The following is a 26,084-nucleotide window of genomic DNA, read 5'->3' as shown; positions in this document are numbered from 1 at the left end:
TAGAGTAAAATACTAATTTTTGGTCCAAGAAATAGAAATATTGATAAAACAGAAATGTGAAATTTATTTTAGAGTCTCTTTGAATGCTTAGTTTTAGTATTTATCACTTAGCACAACTGAATACATTTTGAAATATGGCAAGACTTCTCGGTTGCTCACAATGCAGAAAGATGGCTTTTTTTAATATGCTACTTTTACCAAGGAAATAAAATAGCTGATGTATTTAACATCTCGATCACACACTGACTTTGTTTTCTAAACCTACCTATCTACTTTACCTTTGAAATACACAAGAAGGGAGAGGGAGGATGAATAACGAAGAAAAAAAATTCAGTACCTTTTAAACTCTCTTTCAATCAAAATTACATTTTAATAGATAAAGGTAATTTAAGCATGCAACTCCCTCTTGTGGTTGTTAAAATAACTATTAGTTAATTCAAATACTAGGGCCCTTAAACCACTCCTCTAGGCATTTTTTTTTAAGCAGCAGTTTTAGAAATCTTAGTCTTTACCCAGCTTTTGTCAACTTCCAGTGAATGACGGAAACAACTTCTTACTCAACTTTATTTGTAATTAGAAAAACACACTTCAAGTTTCAGATGGTGTTAGCTTTACTAATTTTAGGTATTTTACAGTGTAAATAACATCTAATTTCTCCAAAAGTTAAAAAAAAAAAGGGAGGATGCAGTGTGCACATTAAAAGAATACCTTTGCCACTGGAAAATGTAACAGGTATTTATGGATACAAAGATCTTGGGCTTATTAAAGAGAGAGAGAGAAATTTGCCATCAGAAACATAATAGATACTTATTTCTAATGTCTTTTATACTTTTGTCTGTCATGACGATTTTATAAGCCTAAGTCAGGTACATGCCTAAGTCACTGTACCTAACGAGGTACAATGTCAGCGTCTAAAATAAATCAAGACTTTTCTGGACTGTAACTGTTGACAGCAGGGGTATTTGTTGTATATGCCAATGTGTAATTATTGTCACCTATTTAGTAATGGACTCACAAAGGATTCAGAGATGGTAATTACTCATTAAAATAAACATCCTGATGTTCTCTTCTATTTTGCCATCTTTCAGCAGAGTTTGAAATCAGGTCTTTCAATAGTGCTGCAACTGGGTCTGTAATCTGGGCAACAGAAATAATAGAACTATGAGGAATGATGCTTAACTCCTGTAATTATTTTTAAGAAACTTAAATGACTTATACATTCATATTAATAATAGATGAGTATGAGGCTTCCGCTAGATAAACACTTTGTTGGCCTTTATTTGTATATAAGTAAGATTCTTTTTTTTTTTTTTTTTTAAAGATTTTATTTATTTATTTGACAGAGATAGAGACAGCCAGCGAGAGAGGGAACACAAGCAGGGGGAGTGGGAGAGGAAGAAGCAGGCTCATAGCAGAAGAGCCTGATGTGGGGCTCTATCCCATACGCCGGGATCACACCCTGAGCCAAAGGCAGACGCTTAACCGCTGTGCCACCCAGGCGCCCCTATAAGTAAGATTCTAAATGCAATCTTACAGCATTAAAATACAGGTACTGTCTAAAATTTTTGTTTTAGAGAAAAAGAAAACCAGGCCCTAGAGATACCAAAAGAGCCTCCAAGAAATACAACTAGATGAACCATAAAGGAACTGGGGACGTTTATAGCTTAGGCTTATCCTTTTAAAGGGGACTATGGTAGTTATTTTCAAGTTTTTGAAGGGCTGCCATAGGAAAGAGAAATGAGGCCAGTTCAATATGGTTGCAAAGAATATCACTATAATTTAAGAGAAGATAAGTGCAAGATTTCTGATCTTTTGAAATCCTGGAATGTTGTGAAGGGCTAGTTTCTAAATAAGACATAAAACCTAGAAACCAGAAAGAAAAAAAGGTTGATAAGTTTGGGGGCGCCTGGGTGGCACAGCGGTTAAGCGTCTGCCTTCGGCTCAGGGCGTGATCCTGGCATTATGGGATCGAGCCCCACCACATCAGGCTCTTCCGCTATGAGCCTGCTTCTTCCTCTCCCACTCCCCCTGCTTGTGTTCCCTCTCTTGCTGGCTGTCTCTATCCCTGTTGAATAAATAAATAAAAAATCTTAAAAAAAAAAAAAGGTTGATAAGTTTGAATATATGAAAGTAAAAAAAAATTATAAAACCAAAAAATTTATTGATCAAGTTAAAAGTAATAATGTATTAGAAAAAAACAGACTAGGTACCCCATAAAAACAGGCAAGTTCACAAAATACAAACAGCTTAAAAATTAATACATGAAAAGATGCTCAACCTCACTCATATAAAAGATGCAAATTTTTAAAAACCAAAACAATACATTTTTGCCTACCAGACTGACAAAGATGTATTTTTTTCCAATCACTTACATAGTGATGGGTAGGGGAGGGAAGAAGGAAAAGAACATTGTTATAAACATCACCAAAAGTGTTCCTTACTTTACAAATATGAGAGCTTAAACTGGAAGTTAGAGTCTCAAAACTGGCAACATGTTCTGTGGTAGTCATCAGAGTGTCCCTCACCAAATATTTCTGGCTCTTTGGCTTCTAGGTATGTATGGTAGAATTATGCCTCCCCATTCTCTAGCAATCAGATGTGGTTAGGTGTGGCTCTGTAACTTGCTTTACTACAGAGTAACAACATGTCAGGGTAAAAGCTTAAGGAATCAGTACTGATTTGCTGTATTTCTTTTGTCTTGCCTGAACAAACATGGAGGCATGGAAAGGAGCTTCCCTCAACCTGGGTCCTTAAGTGAGGATGATAGAGAACAGAGCCCACCAGCTAATCTATAGTGGCAAGTGAGCGAGAGATAAACTTAGGTTGTTAAAGACAGTTTGTTACTGAAACATAACCAAGCCTAAATGATATATCTATCAAAATTAAAAATACACATATCCTTTGACACAGCAGTTCCACTCCTGGTAATCTCTTCTGCCAACATACTTGGACATGGGCATAAATAAGTATGTACAGGATTTTTATTGCAGCAGTTTGTAAAACCAAGACCTTAAGGTCTATCTATAAAGAAAGGACTGGTTATGGATTATGGTACAAAATACAATGTAGCCATTTTTTAAGAAAAGAGATCTGCACTTGCTGACATGAAATACTCTCAAAGAGACAGAGACCAAAAAAATGATAAAGACAACTTTTCACTACGCACCCTTTTGTTCTGATTGCATTTTTTTAAATCAAGTATATGTAGAAAAATATTTTAGTGCAATTCCTATCAGAATCCCAGCTGACTTCTCTGTAGAAATTGACAAGCTGATTCTAAAATTTATATGGAACACGACGACAAATAGCCAAAATAATCTTGAAAAAGAACAATGTAGAATTTACACGTCTCAATTTCAAAACTTACTGCAAAGTAACAATAATCAAGAGAGTGTAGTACTGGCATAAAGGTAGACATATACATCAATGAAAAATAATTAAGAGTCCAGAAATAAACTCATGGGTTTATGGTCAACTGGTTTTCTATGAGGATGCCAAGACCATTCAATGAGGAAAGAAAAGTCTTTTCAACAGATGGTGCTGGGATAGCTGGATAAGCTGCATGTAAAAGAATGAAGTTAGGCCCTTACCTCATTCTATTATGCAGAAATTAATTCAAAATACATCAAAGACCAAAATAAGGGCACTAAAACTATAAAACTCTTAGGAGAAAACACAGGAGTAATTCTCATGACTTCTGATTTAGCAACTGATTCTTAGATATGACACCAAAAACATGAGCAATGAAAGGAGAAACAGCAAAATAAATAAGTTGGACTGCGGCTAAATTAAAAACTTTTCTGCCTCATAATGCACTATCAAGAAAACAGAAAGACAGGGGTGCCTGGCTGGCTCAGTCGGTAGAGCATGCAACTCTTGATTATGGGGGTCCTAAGTTCAAGCCCCATGTTGGGCGTAGAGCTTACTTAAAAAAAGAGAAAAAAATTCACAAAATGGGAAAAAATAGTTACAAATCATATTAAGAGGCTTACATTTAGAATATACAGAGATCCATATAACTCAATAATAAAAAGATAAATTACCCAATTTAAAAGGGGCACAGGATACAAATAGACATTTCTCCAAAGAAAATACACAAATGGACAATAAACACATGTGCTAATCCTCAACATCATTAGCCACCAGAGAAATGCAAATCAAAACTACAATGAGATACTACTTTATAGTGAGTAGGATGGCAAGATTCAAAGTCAAACAATGGCAAATACTGTTGATGATGTAGAGAAATCAAAATCCTCATATACAGCTGGTGGAATCGGCCAAATGGTGCAGTCACTTTGGAAAACAGTCTGCCAGTTCCTCAATGGTTAAACACAGAATTACCATGTGAATCAGGAATTCCACTCCCAGTATATGTTCAAGAGAAATAAAAACAAATGTCCACAAAAAAGTGTACATGAATGTTTACAGTAGTATTCATAACAGCCAAAGATGGAAACAACCACATGTCCATCAACTGATGAATGAACAAAAACGTAGTATGTATCTATATAATAGCACATTATTTGGCTATAAAAAGGAATGAAGTACCAACACATGCTACAACACGGATGAACTTCTGAAACATTACGCCAGCTGAAAAAAGCCAGTCACAGAAGACTATGTATTATGTAATTCCATTTATATGAGGCGTCTAGAAGATGTAAATCTAGAGACAGAAAAGTAGATGAGTGGCTGCTTAGGGCTAAGGCTGGGGGTAATGGGATAGGCAGATGAGGAGTTTCTTTCTGAGGTGATAAAAATGTTTACTATTGGTGGTGTTTATGGTGGCACATAAGTGACTATACCAAAAATCACTGATCTGTACTCTGTAAATAAGTGAATTTCACAGGATTAACTCTATTTTAATAAAACTATTAAAATAATGATTGAAGTTTTTAACCGACTGAGCCACCGAGGTGCCCCATGACTGAACTTTTTAAAAAAGAATGACACAGATTTGTATATGCTGAAATGCAATGATCTTAAGATGTTAAGCAGAAACGGTGTAGTCTCTCTCCACAATGTTCGTTATATATGCCACAGGGTATGTATAGATTATAAAATCCTGCGTATGTGTATTTACATATACCCATATACGGATAGTGTATCCCCACTACAGAGGGGTGTGTGCATGTGATTATGAAGACAAGGAGGATAAAGTGGCTAATGGAGGTTACCTCTGAGAGTTAAGTGGTGGGAGGGCTGGTGGGAAGATACAGGCAGGGGCTGAAAGGAGACACATTTTTATTTCATCTTCCTTTTTGGGGGGGTTGAAATGTATCATATGTGTATGTTGCGTAATACTTTTCAAAGAGACCAGTTTAAATAGGAAATAACTTGCTAGGAGACAGCGTGTGGAGTATAGTATGCTGCCTTAGGAGGCAGCTCGTTTCTCTTCAGGTGCGCAAGCATGTACAGAATGGATTTACACTTACTAGGGACCTTGTAGGACTGAGTGTTGGCTGGGCAAATGGACTGGATAACCTTGGTAGAATTTGAGATGACTTTAAAAGTCTCTTCCAACCCTGAGATTTATTTCAAATTAAAAAAGGTGGTTAGTCTTGAGATTGGGAAGAACCTATGAAAATTCTGCAGGTTTGATGTCAATTAAGCTTAATTTTCATTAATGATTTAACATAATCTCAAGGTCAACAAAGTAGGTCAACATTCTAAAACATGGCATTTCTAATCAGATGTATAAAATAAAGGCAAAATGCACATTTAAAAATCTGAACTGAAGTTATATCTCCTCTTGAAAAGAATATTTAGCACTCTCATTTTTTGTCAAGATTAAGCATTTTTATTAAATCTTGTTGAATAGATAGGTGTAGTGATTTGGAGGAAAGCACTGGTTAAAAAAAAAATGACGAGGAATGAGAAATACAGAGGCCAAGATGCTAATTTTCATGTCGTATTTTTCTAATTTGTTTTTCTATTTTAGGTTCAAAGTTAAGGCTACTGCTTAATAATATGATAGAACCAAAAATATAACTGGAAAAAAGTACTGAGGTATCATTAAAAATGTTTATGACCTTTATGGATGTAATTTTTAGTACTGCACAGATGGATTTCTGGAAATAACAAAGAAGAAATCATTTTTGGCTTCAGTGGTAGTTTGGTAAGAGCCTTTGGCATCGAAAGCAGGCCCTTTCCCTTCCCTGCCATGAAAACAGGTTTGAATTGGTGAAGCATTTGCTCTCCATATCCACAGAAGTTGCCAATGTTACTAAAAGCATACTTCTATGAACAGGTGAGGAACACCAGAAAGTCTCAGAGTACAGTGAATGATCAGGTATTTACTGGTACTTTCAGAAGTTAGGTAGAGTCAGGTAGTGACTCAAGGGGGGGAATGTAGCTATTTGGCTACATAGTAACCTTACTACTGCTGAGCAATTTTCACTTCAATATTTGTTCTTCTCAGCAGGTAAAATAAGTCTTCTTCTCATCCACAGACAATGAAATGGAATTTCTCTCTAACCTGAATTTGTCTTTTCCATCGGGCATGCATTTGTGTCTCTGCTTCCTATGGTAGTTTAAGGACTCAAGTGTAATTTATTTCCTTTTGCAGTGATGGTGCGAGGCTTGGTGGCGAAATGAACGGGATTGTAGTAGAAGTTTGTTAATTTACCCCTTTTTCTTCTGCTCATTCTAAGAGGGCATATCCAACAATGTATCTTTTATAAACGTAAATTCTCATTTGTGAAATGTTTTATTGTAGATTTTAAATGTCAGATGAAACACAAATGAAAAATACTGCATTTTGTTTACCAAATTTGTTTATGTACGTTCTCTCCTCAATTTGAGAAAACTATTTTCCTATGACTCTAGGACCTGGCTCAGCTTCTTTTCCTACTTGGAAACTGTATGTTCCAGCAGCTTTAGAAAGATCAATTGCACTGCAGGAGGCAGAGAATTTCTTTTCTCTTTATCACCCACCCCACACAAACCAGAGCTGAGAAGAGATGCGTGCTTAAAGGTCGGTATTCTGTGGGTCGCCGCATGAAGTACGGTAGTGAGTGCTGTATAAAGCTCACGGCACCACACATGTAAGGTAACATCATCAAAGATGCATTTTCAGAAAAGAACAATCCTTTGAGCTTAATGGAACCAAGTCAAAGAAACACTAGATCAAGACTTTGTCACTGGATATGCATAAATCTGGGTAACAGCAGTCCCATACTAAACAGAAGAAAACGAGATGAAAGGCTGCAGAGCAGGACCTCCCCCAGTACTGCGCACGCAGACAGCTAATACAAGGACGCACGGCCACACGGATGTTATGAAATTCCACATGTATGTAGATATGTTTAAAGAAAGTGAGTGTGGGTGTTTAAACTGTCTGAAGGCTGTTAGTGAAGAGAAATAATGTGAGTGGCAGATTCTGAGGAACCTTGCTATTTGCTGTTTGGGTAGGCTTTGAGCTCTCAAACCAGAGCCTTCACTCATCAGCAATTTTTTTTTTTTAACCTTTAGGTGCCTTTAGAAGGTGCTCCCTATACCACTCCAGGGCATTACTTTATTTTTCAAGTTGTTTATCTAATTGTATCTGTATGTTGTGATTTCCTTCCCTATAGCTGCCTGTTTTTAACTTTTTATTGAGTGATCTTTTAGCTTCACACTTCTTAAACTGGGGCACATGTGGCCCCCACAATGATGTACTAGGGGTTATGTGAAGCTACAAGACAAACTTGAAGCATCTTTCCGGAGGTTTATTTTGAAAATGTGGAAAGTGTTATAGTGCTGTGGTTAAGAGTGTGGGCTCTGTTGGCAACTTCCTCAGTTAGAATCTTTGACTCTGCTATTTGTCCTTTGGCAAGGTACTTAACTTACCCAGTCTGTTCCTAAGTTATTGATTGACTGATTGATGGGGGGGGGGGAGAGCTTGAGTGCGTGCAGGGGGGGCGTCAGAGGGAGAAGAGAATCCTAAGTGGGCTCCACACTGAGCGTGGGCCTCGATGTCATGACCCTGAGATCATGACCTGAGCTGAAATCAAGAGTTGGATGCTTAACTGACTGAGCCATCCAGGTGGCCCCTGTTCCTAAGTATTTTAATCTGAAAACAGGAATAATACTAGTGTCTACTTTATAGTTGGTTGTGAGAAATAAATGGCATTCAGAAAATTGCCTAGCACATACTAAGTTTTCAGCAGGTATTATGATGTGTCTTAATATTATTCATTTCCCCCCTCTCTAAGCAAATATAAGTAAGGATGGAGATAGGACATGCTGGGTGGAGATTAAGACAGGAAGACCAGAGATGATCGCATGGAAAAGGTGAAGGTGACATTTGAGTAAAGATCTGAAGGGAGTTAACTGTGGATTCTGGGAGAAGAGTTTCAGACAGAGAAAACAGCAAGTACGAAGAGCCTAAGGCATGCCTTCCATGTTTAAGGAATGCCAACAGGGCTAGAACAGAGTGAGTGAAGCGGTAAGCAGAAGGAAAAGAGATGAGGGATGGGCAGTGGGTCATGCAAGGCTTCACAGCTTTTACTCTGAATGAAAGAGCCATCATATGCAGAGGAGTGATACAATCCGACTTATGTTTTTTAACAGTGTCTCTCTGGCTGCTGAGTTGAAAGAAGACCATGAGGAAGCAAGAACGAAAGTGGGTAGGCTACTGCAATAACTCACCTGAGAGATGATAGTAGCTCAGACCAGAATGGTGACCACAGGGTGGTAAGAAGAGAGAGAACTCTTGATACACCTTGAAGGTTAGAGTTGACAGACTTTATTGTCAAATTAGATGTGAAATATGAAAGAAGGAAGGAATCAAGGGTGTTTCTGTAGTATCTGGCCTAAGCACTAAAAGAATTAAGTTGCCATTAACTGAGACGGGAGGACTGGTCATAATAAGAGTAAGCTGGGGGAACGTCAGAAGGTATTTCAGATACAGAAAATTTGAGAAGCCCAGTAAACATTCAAATGGAGATGTTAAATAACTAGTTAAATAAACTGGCTTGAAATTTGGGGAATAAGTCCAGGTTAAAGTTACAAATTTGGGAATCATTAGCAAATAATATTTATTTATTTTTATTATTTTTAAAAGATTTTATTTATTTATTGAGAAAGCAAGCGTACGTGCCTAAGAGTGGGGGGGGGGAGGCAGAGGGAGAGGGAGAGACTCTCTAGGCAGACTGAGCTGAGCATGAAGCCTGATGTGGGGTCTGATCCCACGACCCTGTGATCATGACCTGAGCAGAAATCAAGAGTGGGATGCTTAACTGAGCCATCCAGGCGTTCCAGCATTAGCACATAATATTTAGAGTCATGAGGCTGAATGAGATCAACTAGGGAATGGTACAGACAGAAAAGAGCAAAGGCCTAAGGATTAAACTTTGAGGTTTTGATCTCATTTCTTTGGGAAGTGGAAGGATAAAGAGGTAAGAGATGAGGGAGGGAGAACCAGCTAAGAATAAAAAGAGAGGTGGAGATTCTAGAGTAGTATCATAGAAGTCAAATGAACAAAATGCTTCACAGTGAAGAGGGTGCTTGACTGGTAAATGCTGCTGATACATACATCAGGGAAGATGAGGGCTGAAAGGAGACCAGGGGTTTTATAACAATGCTGTCATTCATGACCTTGACAAGAGCAGTTCTGGGTGACTCTAGTGGGTAAAATCCTGAATGGAATAGATTCAAAAGAGAATGAGAGAAACTGGAGATAGCAACTTTAGGCAACACTTTATATTCACACTCCAGTTAAATGTGAATATGTCTATTGCAATTGAAAATTCCCTTTACAAATTATCTTCACAATATTTACTCTCCATTTAAGAAACAGCAACTTTCTAAATCTGCTATTTTGATGGAAGGAGAGAAGGAGAAGAGGACTGTGGGAGAAGAATAAGAATTAAATGTCAGTGAAATAAATATTGGTATATTAAAATTCACGTACTGCCCGAAACTAAATAAAAATGGTTCCAGTTTTAGCACAATTTCTAGTGCAATTGGAATCACCATGGACTTTCAAAACACACACACACACACACACCATTCACAGATTCTAACTGAGTAAGTTTGGGATGAGCCCTTGGGCATCCTTATTTGAAAGCTCCATAGGTGTTTATGAAATCTGAAAGCATCACAGCCCAGCTTGAGTTGAGAATCACAAGAATATAGTAGTTTAAAACATAAAATAAACCCAAACAATCAGGCTCCTCTGAGAAACTCAGCAGTAAAATCACTATTTTTAGAAATTTTTAAAAGACAAGTGGCATGAGTGGTCATATGGGGCTGCATGTTGCAAGGGGGTGATAACCTAGTATTTCCCATCTACAATACTTGGAACAATTCACTGCGGATACAAAGATGACTACATGATATGTTGTTGCTTTAAAGGACTCCCAGCTGATCTACAAACCTGCGTCAATATTCAAGAAAACAAACACTTAACCTCCACTTTCTTATCTCAAGGAGTTTAATGGTTTCCTACTGAAGATCAAGTAACTTAAGGGACCAAATAAAATATATATGACAGGAATTATCTCTACTTGAATTAACGCAGATATAATTTAGTATTAAACCAGTATCAACTAGTCTATTTCAGAAAAGGATAATCAAGTGAGATAGATCAACTAACGTTTTTATCCACAATTCAAATAAAAAGAAAGGCTGCGTTACTTAACGTTTAAGGGAGGCTGAAAGAAACAAATATTAAAAACAGAATTCAAAATCTCTCTTAGAGGTTAAGGGACTTGTAAGAAGTTAGATTTTGATATAAAATAAGACTAACAATATTATATTAGAAAAATGAAAATACTTGAAGAATAGAGAAATCGCCTGGTCAAAGAAGGCAGATTTACCGATTATATGAGGCCACTAATCTCTTACTAAGATGTGTTTTTATGAATTTTTATTTGCAGAAATTTTAAGGGGCAAGTCAACGTCACCACAGAGAAGAGAATTAACTGAAAAGAAAGTGCTAAAACATTAAGAAAGAAAGCAAACCGGGGTGGATTATGCTGTAGATGTAATAACCTTATCCTTCAAACTCTAAGTTCTATGACAGTAAAAATGAAGTTCACAATTTGTAGGAATACTCTCAGAGGTTTTAAAAGTAGTATGATTTGACACTTAAAAAAGATGAAATAATAATGCTGATAGCCATTTCTACAGTGCCATCAAACGTACACCAATAAGCCCGGCCCGGAAAGTGAGCCCACCTTCAGGATTATTACCTTGAGTGTAGGCAGCATCATCAGATCCCATACTCAACTTCCGTGCTTCACTTATTCTATCCACATGTGCTAAAGCAGGGTCCGTGAGGTGCTGAATATTCTCTGTTTCTACATAATGATCAGGATGGTTCAGAAGATTTGTAAGTTCAAAGGTAGGGGACACCACCCCCGGTGAAACTGCAGGGGGTTTATTAGGAGAAACTGTAATTTTGAAAGTGTATTTTGTATTGGGCTGCGTGACCACGACTCGAGGAGAAGTTGCAGAGTTATTGCCTATTGCTCGACTTTTGGGAGGGTGGTGATGGATAAAGGCAGGACCCATGCTCACTTGCCCAGACATATTCCTGGAGGCAGCAGCTGCTCCCGAGTTTGTGGATATGAAGAGGGTGGGCTGATTCCGCATGATCTGTTCATCTCCTGGGGCAGCATTCGCTGAAATATAGACCTTGGGCTGACTACGGGACATCACTTCATCGGTATTTGGGGGACTGGCAGCTATGTAAACAGTGGGCTGATTTCTATTTAAGGTCTGGCTGTTGACTGAAGAGGAACTGCCGGAGGTTCGAGGTCCAGAAGAACGCAATTTTGAAGAGCTGTTTCTTTGTGGGGGTTCAAGTTTGATTTCAATCTGGTTTTTTCGAGGTCCTGTTGAAATATTCTGAATGTTATATTGGCTATGGGCAGAAGACTGTGAGCTACCAGATGAATGAATTGTTGGTGGCTGTGGAGTAGTAGGTGAACTGATGGGCATGTAGACATGAGAGGTCTGGTGGCCTTGCTGGTTTGGCTGCTGGGCTGAGGTATGTGACATAGGATTAGATGCAGGATAAGTAGTCCAGGGACCAGGTTGTGAAGGTTGATAGACTTGCTGAGGGTTCATAGGATTAAACTGAGATACCCAGCCAGAGTGCTGTTGCGTCTGTCGAGCTGTACCACTAGGAGTTGTAATGTAAGGCCTAATATAGATAGAATTTCCCTGTGGACTGTTAAGTACAGGTGGAGGTACACCATGTATGTGCAAAGATGTAGGAGTATTACGACCAGTCTGGATGTTTGGGGCTAAAGTTACCATAATGGGATTAAATCTGGGAGTTTGTTGAGAAAGGTTAGATGTTCCTTTGCTGCCTAACTGAAACCCAAGATGCGGTGCTGAATTTGAAGCACCAGATGTACTAGACATTCCAAACACATTAAAGCCTTGAGGAACTTGAGCTGGTGCTGTCTGTGGCTCCTGCTGAAAGAGTTCGTTACTGGACTGACCACCTTGAAGTTGTCCATCACTAATGCTGTGCGTTAGAGTCCTGCTTCCATTCATTCTATTTCCTTCTCTTCCATGGTGGTAAACATTCTGTGACTGCAAGTCCAAGTTGAGAGAAGTCATGTGATTTCGTAGGCCAGAAATTCCAGAGTCATCCGAGAAATTCAAGTCTCCTTCACCATAAAGATACCTTGTACTCTCTTGAGAGAGAACGGCACAGCAGGCATCCAGGTTATTATTATTCTATAAAACAAAATAAAAATAGCTTGATGTTAACAAGCAGAAGGTAATGCTTACAATCTCATCACTACTAAAATATTACGTGATTAACAACTGATTAGTTAATGTGAGTCTAACAGACATATTTGAACCTTTTAATTTGAGAAGAACTGTTTTTTGTGCTAGTGCTTGAATTACAAATCCTCACTACTAACATAATGGAAAAGCTCTCTAACTAGCTAATAGGCGACAGCAAACCAAGTCACTGTTCTGTTTTAGGAGCTATTTTACAGTAAAATGGAATTATGCAAATACAGTAAAATTATAACCTAATTAAAAACATCATTTGAATGCTGAACGAAACATAACCATTCAAGTATTATATTCATTAGGCATATAATACTATATAATTGTTTTGCACATTCAAGTGCTATATGAATTGTTTTAAACTAATGACCTATTAAAAAATTATGTATGTAGGGAGTGCCTGGGTGGCTCAGTCAGTTAAGCATCGGACTCTTGATTTTGGCTCAGGTCATAATCCCAGGATCGTGAGATCGGGTCCTCAGCTGGGCTACATGCTCAGCACAGCGTCTGCTTAGGATTTTCTTTCCCTCTCCTTCTGTCCCTTCCCCCTGCACGTGAATGCTCTCTCTAAATAAATAAACTCTTAAAAAAATTATATATGTAGTATTTAAAAAGTCCTAAAATAACACAACAAAGTCATCTCAATTCCTTATATGCTTCCTCTTGTGTAAGAAAATCTCCCACACATATGTATGAAATAAACTCAAAGTAGCACTTAGAACAACTGAGCTTGTATCTCTGCCCTTACACAGCACCATACAAATCTACTCTACAGAAATTAAAACTAAAACAAAAAAGCAACCAGATCATTTCTAAAGAATCCTCAAGAGATGGACAATCACTACTCATAAATCATCCATGAAAATATTTACTGAACACCTAAAATATGCACAGAGGAAATGCCGGAGGTTTGAGGTCCAGAAGAACGCAATTTTGAAGAGCTGTTTCTTTGTGGGGGTTCAAGTTTGATTTCAATCTGGTTTTTTCGAGGTCCTGAGACTGTGGAAGACTCAATGACATATAGAACCAAAATTTTCCCTAGAAGAGTTCTGTAACTCAATTAGAGAGACGAACCATGGATTAATGAAAAGCTAACATTACTAAAACATGACTATCTGCCAAATAATAAGTGGTTTTTAAGTTGAACAGAGAGTATTGTAGACTACTGTACAAAGAACTGTGTTAAGGGAGGCATCGTCTGGTGGGCTTTGTATACAGCAGTACATGCAGGACCTGGATAGGGAAAAAGGATTCCTGGTGAAGGGAATGGCATGAGTAAAGACAGACATTAGTGTGATAATAAGTAAAAGCATATTCTAATTAGGTCAACTGGAACAGACTTAGTTGGGAGTTAAAAGGTTTTTATTGGAGATTTTGTGGAAAAAATATTAAGAAAAGCAGATTGGGATTAAATACAGGCATACCTTGTTTTATTGCACTTTGCAGATACTGTGTTTTTTACAAATTTAAAGTTTGTGGCAACCCTGCCTTGAGTGAATTTATTGGCACCATTCTTCCAACAGCAATTGCTCACTTCATGTCTCTGTGCCACATTTTGGTAACTGTTAGAATATTTCAAACCTTTTCATCACTATTATATTTGTTAGGGCAATCCATGATCCAGTGATTTTTTTTTTTAAAGGTTTATTTGTTTATATTAGAGAGAGACAGAGAGCATGCAGGAGTGTGTAAGTGGGGGGAGAGGCAGAGGGAGAGAGAGAATCTTAAGCAGTCAGGCTCGATCCCACGACTCTGAGATCATGACCTGAGTTGAAACCCAAGAGTTGGACGCTTAATTGACTGAGCCATCTAGGTGTCCAATCCAGTGATCTTCTGATGTTACTACTCTTGTTTTGTGGTGCTATGAACCATACCCATGTAAGATGGAGAACTTCACTGCTAAATGTTGTGTGTGTTCTGACCATTCCACTGACTGTTTCCCCATCTCTTCCCCCCCCTTGGACTTCCCTATTCTCTGTGACACAACAATACTGAAATTACCCTAATTAATAATAACCCTACAATGGCTTCTAAGTGTTCAAGTGAAAGGAAGAGCTGCACATATCTCAACTTTCAATCAAAAGCTAGAACTGATTAAACGTAGTGAGGCATGTCAAAATCCAAGACAGGCCAGAAGCTAGGTCTCTTGTGCCAAAAAGGCAAGTTATAAATGCAAAGGATTTTAAGTTCTTTTTTTTTTTTTTTAAAGATTTTATTTATTTATTTGACAGAGAGAGAGATAGCCAGCGAGAGAGGGAACACAAGCAGGGGGAGTGGAAGAGGAAGAAGCAGGCTCCCAGCGGAGGAGCCTGATGCGGGCCTCAATTCCAGAATGCTGGGATCACACCCTGAGCTGAGGGGAGACGCTTAACGACTGAGCCACCCAGGCGCCCCAGGATTTTAAGTTCTTGAAGGAAATTAAAAGTGCTACTCCAGTGAACACATGAATGATAAGCAAGCAAAACTGTCTTATCACTCATATGAGAAACTTTTTGTGGTCTGGATAGAAGATCAAACCAGTTTCGCCATTCCCTTGAGCAAAGCCTAATCCAGAGTGAGGCCCTAACCTCTCTTCAATACTGTGAAGGCTGAGGGAGATAAGGAAGCAGCAGAAGAGAAGTTTAAAGCTAGTAGAGGTTGGTTTATGAGGTTTAAGGAGAGAAGGCTTCTCTACAACATCAAGTGCAAGGTGAAGCAGCAAGTGCTGATACAGAAACTGCAGCAAGTTCTCCAGAAGATTCAGCTAAGGTAATTAATGAAGGTGGCTACACTAAACAACAAATTTTCAATGTAGATGAATCAGCCTTATACTGGAAGAAGATTCCATCTAGGACTTTCGTAGCTATAGAGGAGAAGTCAATGCCTGGCTTCAAAGGACAGGCTCACTCTCTTGTTAGAGGCTAATGCAGCTGGTGACTTTAAGTTGAAGCCAATGCTCATTTATTATTCCAAAAATTGTAGGGCCCTTAACAATTATGCTAAATCTACTGTTTTTGCTCTATAAAAGGAACAACAAAGGCTGGATGACAGCACATCTGTTTCCAACATGATTCACCGAATATTTTAAGCCCATTGTTGAGACCTACTGCTCAGAAAAAAAGATTCCTTTCAAAATATTACTGCTTACTGACAATGCACCTGGTCACCCAAGGAGCTCTGATGGAGATGTACAATGAGATTTATCTTGTTTTCATGCCTGCTAACACAATATCCGTTCTATAGGCCATGGATCAAGGGGTCATTTAGACCTTCAAGTCTTATTATTTAAGAAATATATTTTGTAAGGTTATAGCTGCCACAGACAGTGATTCCTCTGATAGATCCAGGTAAAGTAAACTGAAAACCTTGAGAACATTTGATTCATGGGAAGAGGTCAAAAAAGCAACATTAACAGAAGTGAGGAAGAAGCTGATTCCAACACTCATGGATGACTATGAGGGGTTCAAGACTTCAGTGGAGGAAGTAACTGCAGATCGTGGTGGAAAGAGCAAGAGAATTAGAAGTGAAGATATGACTGAGTTGTGTAATCCCATGATAAAACTTTAACAAGGAGGAGTTACTTCTCATGAACAAACAAAAAAAAAGTAGTCTTGGGGCGCCTGGGTGGCTCATTCGTTAAGCATCTGCCTTTGTTTGGCGCAGGGTGTGATCCTGGTATTCTGGGACCGAGCCCCACATCGGGCTCTTCTGCTGGGAGCCTGCTTCTTCCTCTCCCACTTCCTCTGCTTGTGTTCCCCCTCTAGCTGGCTGTCTCTCTCTCTGTCAAATAAATAAATAAAATCTTAAAAAAAAAAAAGTAGTCTTTCTGAGATGGAATCTACTGCTGAACATGCTGGGAAGACTGTTGAAATGACAATAAAGGATTTAGAATATTACATAAACTTAGTTGAGAAAGCAGTGGAGGATTTGACTGATTCTCATTTAGAAAGAAGTTCTCCTGTGGGTAAAATGCCATCAAACAGCAATGCATGCTATAGAGAAATCGTTTGTGAAAGAATCAATTGATGTAGCAAACTTCATTGTTGTCTTATTTTAAGAAAATGCCACAGCCGCCCCAGCCTTCGGCAACCATCATTCTGATCAGTCAGCAGCCATCAACAACATGGAGGCAAGACCCTCCACCAGCAAAAAGATTGCTACTCACTGAAAGCTCAGATGATGGTTAGCATCTTTAGCTCTCAAAAATCCCTTCAATCCTTTATAAAATCTGATTATTTAATATGTTCTAGTCCCCATTATGCCAGTAACTCACATGCCCTTAGGTTACTTACCCTCTACAGACATCACTTTCTTATCAGCAAAACACTGATAAGTAGTATACTTACAGGGATTTTATAGAGCCACAACAGGATAAAAGAAAATTGTATTTATTAAATTTATTTTAAAAATTTAAAACATATTTAAAAATAAAGAGTGACTATAATAAACTCACCCATATTCATCATCCAGCTTTAATAATATATGGCAAATCTTTTTTCTTCTAATGGATGTGCCCCAGCTTCTCCCCCCACCAAGCTAGATCAAGTTTCTGACATTATTTCATTTTTATCTGTAAATACTTCAGTATGTATCTTTTAAAAAAAGGGACCTATAAAAACATAACCACAATGACAATATCATACCTTAAAATATTCAATACCTAATATCTAGTGTTGAAATCCCAATTGTGTCATCAATGTCCTTTCAGTCTGAATGAGGATCTAAGGGAGGTCCACATATTTAATTTGGCTGATATGCCTCTTAAATTTCTAATAATAATTAATCCTCCCCTCTTCTAAAAACTTTCTAGTCATTTGTTTGCTGAAAAACTTGATCACTTGTGCAGTAGAATTTCCCATCTCGACTGGATGGGTGCACTCTGTGGTGTCAATATCCACTACATTTCATTGTGAACAAGTAGTTGTAACTCTGTGTGTAAGCAGGTTCATGTATGAATTTTTGGCAAGCCTCTTTATAGGGTCTGTTTCTTACTGCATCATACAAGGAGACACAATAATGTCTGTCTTTTTGTGATCTTAAAGCTGACTGGCAGATTCTGATGTTACCAGCCGGATCCAGCTGATGATTTCTAGCAGTTAACTGATGATCTCTGCTTAGAATCTTTTATTTCATTAGGGGTTCCAAAATGTGATATCCCAATTATAAAGATTCCTTTTTTGTGTATTAGCTGCAGTTCTTCCTTCTTTGCACAGAAGAAACAGGATAAATAAATTCTCTCTCTACTGGTTTTTAGAAGAATGAATTGGTGTCCTTAGCAACCTCTAAAGGTTACTAAGATTTATTTTCAGTATCATCATAAGCTCTAGTATCTTTAACATTTTGATGTGTATCAATTGATTGTGGTCATTATATGCTATCTTTAGGCTAGTGGGAATGATTTCAAGTTAGCTCATGTGTACATATGACATGAACCTAGTAGTCTTACTAGCTTCTTTGTTTTCTGATAAGAAGTCAAAATCATCTTGTACACTTCCTTCCTTAGACCTGGAATCACCTATTTCTCAAAGACACCCCAGTTACTTTCAGTGAGACTCCCGTTAAGCGTAACAAAAGGCGTGGGATGAGTTTCTAAAAGGTTGAAAATCATTGCTTTTTTTGTATATATGCAAATCTGCATTCATTCTCTTCAAAGCTACAAAAGGTCTAACTTATTATTTCCAGTTCCTTTTTCATTTTTCCCCCAAGCTTCTTGCACAGACACGGAGATTACAGATAGTATCAAAATATCTCCTATGATCATCCTTCTCTGATTCACTCACTCCTTCAACCAATTTACTGAGCTTCCATCAGGCGAGTGGAAAGGAATACAACTGCTGCTAAGGATATCATGGTCTCGTAGAGGATGTTAATGTGTTCACAAATAAATATTATACAGAATGACAGGTGTTTTAATAAGAATATGGGTAAGGACTATGGGTGGAGATCATCTGAAAAGGTTTCAACTAAGGACGTGGTACTTAAATACTAAGTCTTACAAATACTGAATGAACACCAACTAATGCATTGCTTTGAAGAGAAATAGCAAATTTTAAACTTATAGATTCAATCGTCATCTTAAGAGAATTGAAAAAATCAGTTAAAAAAAGGAAAATATCAGAGTGTCAATTATGCAATATTTTTACACTAAGATTTAATTATCAAATATAAATACAATTTAAAGGTATGAGTTATACCTGCTGATATTACTGCCATCTTAGAGAATCCACAGCATAAGGAAATGATATGAGTAGTTCCAAACAGAGGAATGTGAGCAGTAAATAAAGTCAAGAAAAGAACAGAGGATAAATACTTCCGTTCTTAAGAAGCAAGATATTTAAGAGCAAATATACAAAGTGGCAGCATAGCATGATCCTTTGATGACTGATTTCTTATATTTTCTTCACCATGTTTTTTTCTTCTTTCTTTTTTAAAATTTTTTTATTATTATCATGTTTTTTTCATCTAGAAAAGTTCTGGACCAGTATTTTATAGGGAGGTTCTCCCCAGAGAAAGGACAGAAGCCTACCCAATTGAGAAAGGGATAGCAGCTCCCAAAAGAAAAGGCTGTCACCAAATAAGAGATGTTTAGAAGTACATTGAGAGGTAGTTAAATTTACTTTTACTTTAAAAACATCTCCCCAAAATTGGGAAGATGTACACCCTAGCTGCATTCCCAGAGGAGCCTTCCCCATTCCTTTCTTTAACATTTCTTGTTATATCAGCTAAAACCCACATTACTTGGAGGCCCAGAATGATTATCAACTCAATTTAAAAGAATGTGGTTTTACAGGTAATTTGCAAGCAAAACAGATTTCATTTTAGTTATCACTAGATGCTGGGAAGTATGCCTTAGGGAGGTTTGTCTTTGTAAAACCAGATAAACATGGTGAAAGTGTTATTACCGGGTGCCCAAAAGAAATTCAAAATCATTTATTTTCTTTCTTGGTAAAATTGAACACATGCTTACTTATTACATTAAAAAAAAAGAGGTAATTCATTTATACAGATTAAAACAATAGAGAAAGATATGTTGAGATGTCTCACTTCTACCTCCATCTCCATCTGGCCTGTTCCCTCTTGCTCACTATGGGTGACTATCTTTAATTAATTGTTTTGAATCCTTCTTGGTATTTCTTTATGCAAACAAGGGCAAATATACATGTTTATATTTATTCCCCTATCCCCATTTACTTTTATTTTTAAAAGATTTTATTTGAAAGAGAGAGAGAGCCCATGTGCGCCTGGGCACACGAGGTGGGGGGGGAGAGGGAGAGGGAGAAGCAGACGCCTCACTGAGCAAAGAGCCCCTTGTGGGGCTTGATCGCAGGACCCTGAGATGAGGACCTGAGCCGAAGGCAAACCCTTAATTGACTGAGCCACCCAGGCACACCCCCATCCTCCTTTATACATACTACACTGCGTTTTGTTTTAATTCAATATACCCTGAAAACCATACTGTGGCACCCTTTATTTTGTGAAAATATTTTAAATGATTCTACAAAATGCTTCCAGTTAAGGTTCTTCAAAATCTCTACATTTTATTGAAGAATGTATATTATTTTTCTATTTTTCAATGCCTCACTGAACTCGTTCAGTATAATGTTATTTTATTGCAAAGTCTATTTGAAAAGTTAGAAAGAGGTACCTAGGTTCTAGGGGGAAACCCCCTGTCCCCGCACTCTCTCTGCTCCTCCCCATACTTTAACTTCTGACTCCACTCTTATTACTTTTTTTTTAACTTTTCATTTTTCTTTTACATACTATATCGACTAATGTGGACTACTGATTCATTCACCAAATATTTATTATAGGTCTTCTACTATTATTACTGTTGTTAGTAATGGCTGCTAACATTTATTGAGCACTTATTATGAATCGGGTATCCTACCAGTTGTTTTATGGGCATCATCACGTTTAATTCACTGTGAAGTTTTTTATTCCCACTATGCAGATGAGGCATATGAGGGTCAGAGAGGTTAATTAAATTACTGCTAGTAACTGTTAAACCTGAACTTAAGTCTGTTTAACAGGAAAACATAAGCTATTTATTTATTATTTATTTTTAAAATTTGTTTTTACTTATTTCTCCCCAATTTAACTAAGGTATGACTGACAAATAAAGACTGTATATATTTAGGCTGTACAATGTGATTTTTAAAAGGTAAATATAATGCTATGACTTAATATACGTACACACTGTGAAATGATCACTATGATCAAGTTAATCAACGCATCCACCACTTTACAGTCTTCCTCCACCCCGATGTGTTTTTTCAGTGGTGGTGAGAACACTTAAGATCCACTTTTTGCGAATTTCAAGGACACAATACAGTACTATTAACTCAAAACATATGCTCTTAAACACTATACTATAGAAAAAGCCAGGCGTGTTCAGAGAATTCCAATCAGTTGAGGACGTCTGCAGCACAGGGTGTGAAGAGGAAGGATTAGGCAAGAGACCAGGCTGCAGAAGGAGGCAGGATTCCAGATCACAGACCTAGTGTGCCCTAGTCACGGTATACAAACTTTATTCTGAAGGGTATGGAAACCAATCATGAGGTTTTTAAGCAGGTAAATACATGACAAAATCTGCATTTAGAAAGACACTTTGGCAGAAGTGAGGTGGATAGACTGCAGAAACAAAACTGGATTAGACTAAAGGCAGGTAATTCAACATACAAATAAAAGGTGATAAGGGTATGAACAAAATGTAGTCACTTGGTATCAAGTACAGATGTTGAGCCTTAAAAAATTTCATTCAATTTCAAACCTTAAAAATAATTTGCTGAGTAAATATATCTGAGCCAAAATTATTTTTATAACTCTATTTTTAACAAGCTGAAAGATAGTTTTTGATGGAAAGATTTCTAGTTAATCAAATGAGAAGGGACAACTATCACTAAATATTTAGAATTATGGATTTCTAAAATTGTACATACAAGAAAAATGTAAGAATTAGCCGGTTAGTGATATAAACTGGAAAACCTACAGATTCAATTAAAAAATACAAAAACAAACTTTTTTCTTTAGAATTGGCACCTGAGGCATTGTTGAAGTCAAATTCCCTTGTTTTACAGACAAGCAAACTAGAGTATGAAGAAGGCATATTACTTGCTAAATTGGCTTGGGGTGCTCATCTGGGATTAAAACCCATGCTTCCTGACTCCTTATTTAATGATTTTCTCACTTTCATATGAAGATGTGGAATTTAAAAACATTCTGGCAAAACAGGCAGGGGCAAAGTGAAGCAAGCTCACAGTAAGTCTGGACCACGTACCAACACTTTCCATTGGGCTCCCGTTTAGTCCTCACACTTACTTTACAAGGTAGGTATTATCTGTATGCCAGAGAGCCGAAATACCTTGTTAAAGGCCACCTGACAATCAGACACCAAAGTTCATTTCTTTTCATCATAGCACACTGATGCCAACAAGAAGATAAAAGTTTTCTTCCAATGTGAAAAAAAAACCAGCACCCAGGTTTGTATGAATGAGTTCAGAAACCGATGCACACTGACCTGTAACATGCACCTGGATACAACAACTTCAGGTACTTCAGGGAATTTTTGTCGCAGGTCATGTAAAACCTGAAAATCAATTTGGTGGCTTCCTTGGGCCATTCGTATATTGCCTGATCAGGACTATTTGTACAGTAGGCAATTCTAGGCCTTAGTGGAAATAGTACTCATCTCTTCTGTCCAAGCATTTTCTGTGAAAGAAAGAAAAAAAAATTTAATGACAACTGATTATGAATATTGTTGTGGATTTAAAATTTCAATACATAGGGTACGTGCTTTAGTATCTAATATTTAATATAAGTTACCAAAATACTATTTAGTCCTATAATGCTTTCCATGTAGTTATACTGTCTTTTCACTTTATAACTCTTGCTGGCAAACTTTTAGACTAATTCCTATCTATTTGTATGCTTTATGATGGTTATTCCAAAAGGCTTTTAAGAAATTGTCAAGGGTGTCTTCCCTCATTCTTTTAAAAGGTGAAAATGAATAACTTTACTGACATTCTTCTTAACAATCTGAGGACAGCCTGAGGTGTGTAATCTTATTTACTCTACTTAACATCTTTAAAGTTTGGATCCTGATAAAGTCTGGTTCTACAAATGACTTTGCATGCTTTGTCTAAAAATGATCTATAACCCAACAGATTTGATATCTTAATTTTCAGATACACTTAATCCTTAAATGTGCAATGAATTCATCCTCAGGGGATGAGGAGCATTTTACTCCCTGTTTTTAATAAAATTAGTATTTAAAAAATACTAATGCTTGAGCCTCAACCCCAAAGGTCCTGATTTAACTGGCTGGGGAGTAGCCTGGGCATATGGATTTTTAAAACTTCCCCAAGTAATTCTCATGTGTGGCCAAAATTGAGACCTACCTACCTTGTTTTTATTCTTAATGCAAACCATGTTTAATCTTGAAAGCCTCTTTGGGATATAAATAGTATATTATAGTAACCTAAATAATATATTAAAATATTTACATATCATGCTATTTTCTTAATCATTTCAGTTTATGATAAATTTAACAATAAGGCAATCTCTTTAAAAACAGATTTCTTATCTCTAGTCTTTCTCTTTAGTACAGCTTTTCAGCTTTTTATTATTATTTAATTAAATTCCTTAATTGTTTTGTCTATGTGATTTCTCATAGGTAAAAGTTACAATGGGTTATAGGAGAAAAGAGAAGTACTGAAAATTAATAAATGCTACTTAAAGAGAACTTAAGGCATGATAACAGTACTGCTCAACTTGAGAAAGCCACCCTTGACTTCACTTCAGATATCAGCTCCTTTCTCTGCCCCTTCCCTCTTCTGGGCTAAACTACTTGAAAGGGTTGTTTAATCTCTTTTAAACCTACCCCAATCAGGCTTTCACAGTTTTTCTCCACTGAAACTATACTTATCAAAGCTTCCGGAGAACTTCAGGTTGTCAGACCTAACGAGTTCTCAGTCCTCGTCCAACGATAGTTTAGGACTCAGTGTACCAATACCTTTTTTAAACAACTGCTTCCCTTGGCTTCTGAGATCTATACTTTTTTGGTGTTTCTCCCACCCACTGGCAGCTCCTTCTCAGTTTTGTCAGATCTTCATCCTTTCCTGGACATCTAAATGTTGGCAGACAATGGAGTTCAGATCTAGGGTTTCTTTTCAACTACACCTACATTCCTCTGCAGGGTAATGTCATCCGAACACACTGCTTTACACAGAGGCTTTGCAAATTTATTTCTGCACGGCCAAGGGAGCTCTCTCCCTCGAGTTCCACATTCATACAGCCAGTTACCTGCCTGACATCTTCTGGACATCTAAAACTCACTTCAAACTTAGTATGTCCAAAATTAAACTCTTAATCCCCCCCATAGAAACCAATCCTTCCGCAGTCTTTTTCATCCCAGTAAATGGTGCCATCATTTATCCAGTTGACCCTTCTTTCACATCCCATATCTAATCCAGCATCGAGTCTCGTTGGCTGTATCTGTAAACAATATTCTGAATCGGACCACTTTCCCCCACCTGTTACTGCTCTTGTCCGGGCGATCGCTGTAACTCACCTAGACTGCAGCTGCTCTTCACTGGTTTCCTCCCCGCCTTCACTTTCTGCTCCACCCCTGCCACTCCCTCTATGGAGCAAAGTGACCTCTGTGAAAAGTAAATCAGGGCAAAATCCCCTGCTCAAAATCCTACAACACAAGGCCCCTGGCTAACTCCCACCCCTCACTTTTACCACTCTCCTGGTTCCTTCAGTACTGGTTAGTTCTCAGAAAAGCCACTCTTTCCTCCCTTGGGGTTTTTGCACTTGCTGCTCCTTCTGCCTGGAACATTTTACCCTCAGACACTTGCATGGCCCCCTCTCTTACTTAAGATCTCTGATCAAATGTCACTTCTTCAGAAACAGCTTCCTTGACCCATATCTCCCCAAAATAATGCCACAACTGTCTCCCTCCATCACATCCTCATACCCTGCATTTGTCAATACCTGATATGTATTTATTTATTATTGATCTATCTGTTCCCAAAACATTAACTCCACAGGATCAAGAACTTTGAAGTTCACTGCTACATCCCTAAGACCTAGGTCAAAGATGCAACATTTGTTGGATGAAAAGGTTTTACTATATGGTTTCTTCGTATTATTTTGCTTCTAAAACACATTTGAAATGATCTAGATTTGGAAATTTTTAAACAATTTGAGGGAGAGGCAAATAAATAAATTTTCAGTCTGAATTAGACCACATTTATTAGAGAAGGATGAATCATGACTATAAATTTCGACTGACTCCATTATTAAAACATAAATTTCCAAGATTGTTTGAAGAACCCTTATCAAACCTGCCTTCTTATAAAGACCATCAAGAGCACAAACAAGAAAACTGTTCAAATGTATAACTATTTTAGGGATTCCACTTCCTGTAATGGCTGAGTAGCTCCTACTAGATCAACTCTCTCATAAACAACAATAAACACTAGACAAAGTATAAAAACAACTACTTGAGGGCAGAAAGCATAAACAGCAATAGAGGGATGATGGGGAGGAGAAGGGAGTCAGTACTTAGAAGGTAACAGCATCGGGTGATTTTCCCTTTTTTAAATGGCACTTAGCCAGAGAGCAGTCCCCAGCTGGTTTGGGCAGCTGAAACCTAGACAGGAAACCTACAGCCCTACTTGCTTAATGAACCAAAGGATAGACTTTGGCATAACCACAACAGCTGAAAACCTAGTAAGTAAGTCACAGAAAGAGAGGAGCACCAAATCCTATGTATAAATTCTGCACACATCTCTGATCCCCAAACTACACATATGTGAAATTCCAAGCAGCTCAGCCAAAGCTAAAATAACTGAGATTTCAGAGTCTGTAGTTGGGAGTTCAGCTAAGTGAACTGCCTACTAACTCAAGCAAGCAAGCAAGCAAGGAAACCAACCAAACATCAATACTCACTACTGGACGAACACAATAGAATCCAGAGTCTCTACATGTCATTTTCATAAGAAACACATTAAGGACAGGAAAAACTGACCCATACTCGAGAGAGAAGGCAACCAAGGGAGACCAAGCCCAAGATGACCCACATGCTAGAATTATTAGCACATTAGGATTCTAAAGTAGTTACTTCAACTATGCTTAAAGATGTGAGGGCAAATATGCTTGGATCTCAGTTAAAAAAAGAAACAAAAAACGGAAAAAACAAACTATATTTTAAAAAAGAGAGAACCAAACACAAGTCAAAAAAATTAAAAATAAAATGTCTGAAACAAGAAATTCACTGGATGGACTTAACTACATATTGGGTATGACAGAATAGTCAATGAACTTGAAGACAAAGCAACAGAAATTGTTCCAACTTG

At 37.6% G+C, this 26,084-nt stretch overlaps 1 protein-coding gene across 7 annotated transcripts in view; it reads right to left on the bottom strand.

Moving 5' to 3' along the window:
• TAB2 (TGF-beta activated kinase 1 (MAP3K7) binding protein 2) overlaps positions 1 to 26,084 on the bottom strand; it is an 86,191-nt gene that overhangs the window by 23,095 nt on the left and 37,012 nt on the right. For 6 of the 7 annotated variants that reach the window (XM_045805316.2, XM_087865576.1, XM_045805317.2 and 3 more), the window contains 2 exons: positions 22,241 to 22,431; positions 11,181 to 12,681 (listed from right to left, as the gene is read on the bottom strand). In XM_045805316.2, the coding sequence (XP_045661272.1) occupies positions 11,181 to 12,681; positions 22,241 to 22,342 (1,603 nt within the window). In that variant the 5' untranslated portion in view covers positions 22,343 to 22,431. Of the gene's footprint in view, positions 1 to 11,180; positions 12,682 to 22,240; positions 22,432 to 24,292; positions 25,587 to 26,084 lie in introns of those variants that run through there. The other variant, XM_045805319.2, reaches the window with a different exon arrangement.

This window comes from Ursus americanus, chromosome 11 (genome assembly GCF_024610735.1).
Source record: "Ursus americanus isolate L20-20 chromosome 11, mUrsAme1.1.p, whole genome shotgun sequence".
In the NCBI taxonomy this organism is placed as follows: Eukaryota; Metazoa; Chordata; class Mammalia; order Carnivora; family Ursidae; genus Ursus; species Ursus americanus.
Note: the sequence above shows the minus strand (reverse complement) of the source record. Positions and strands in the feature narration are given on the sequence as shown.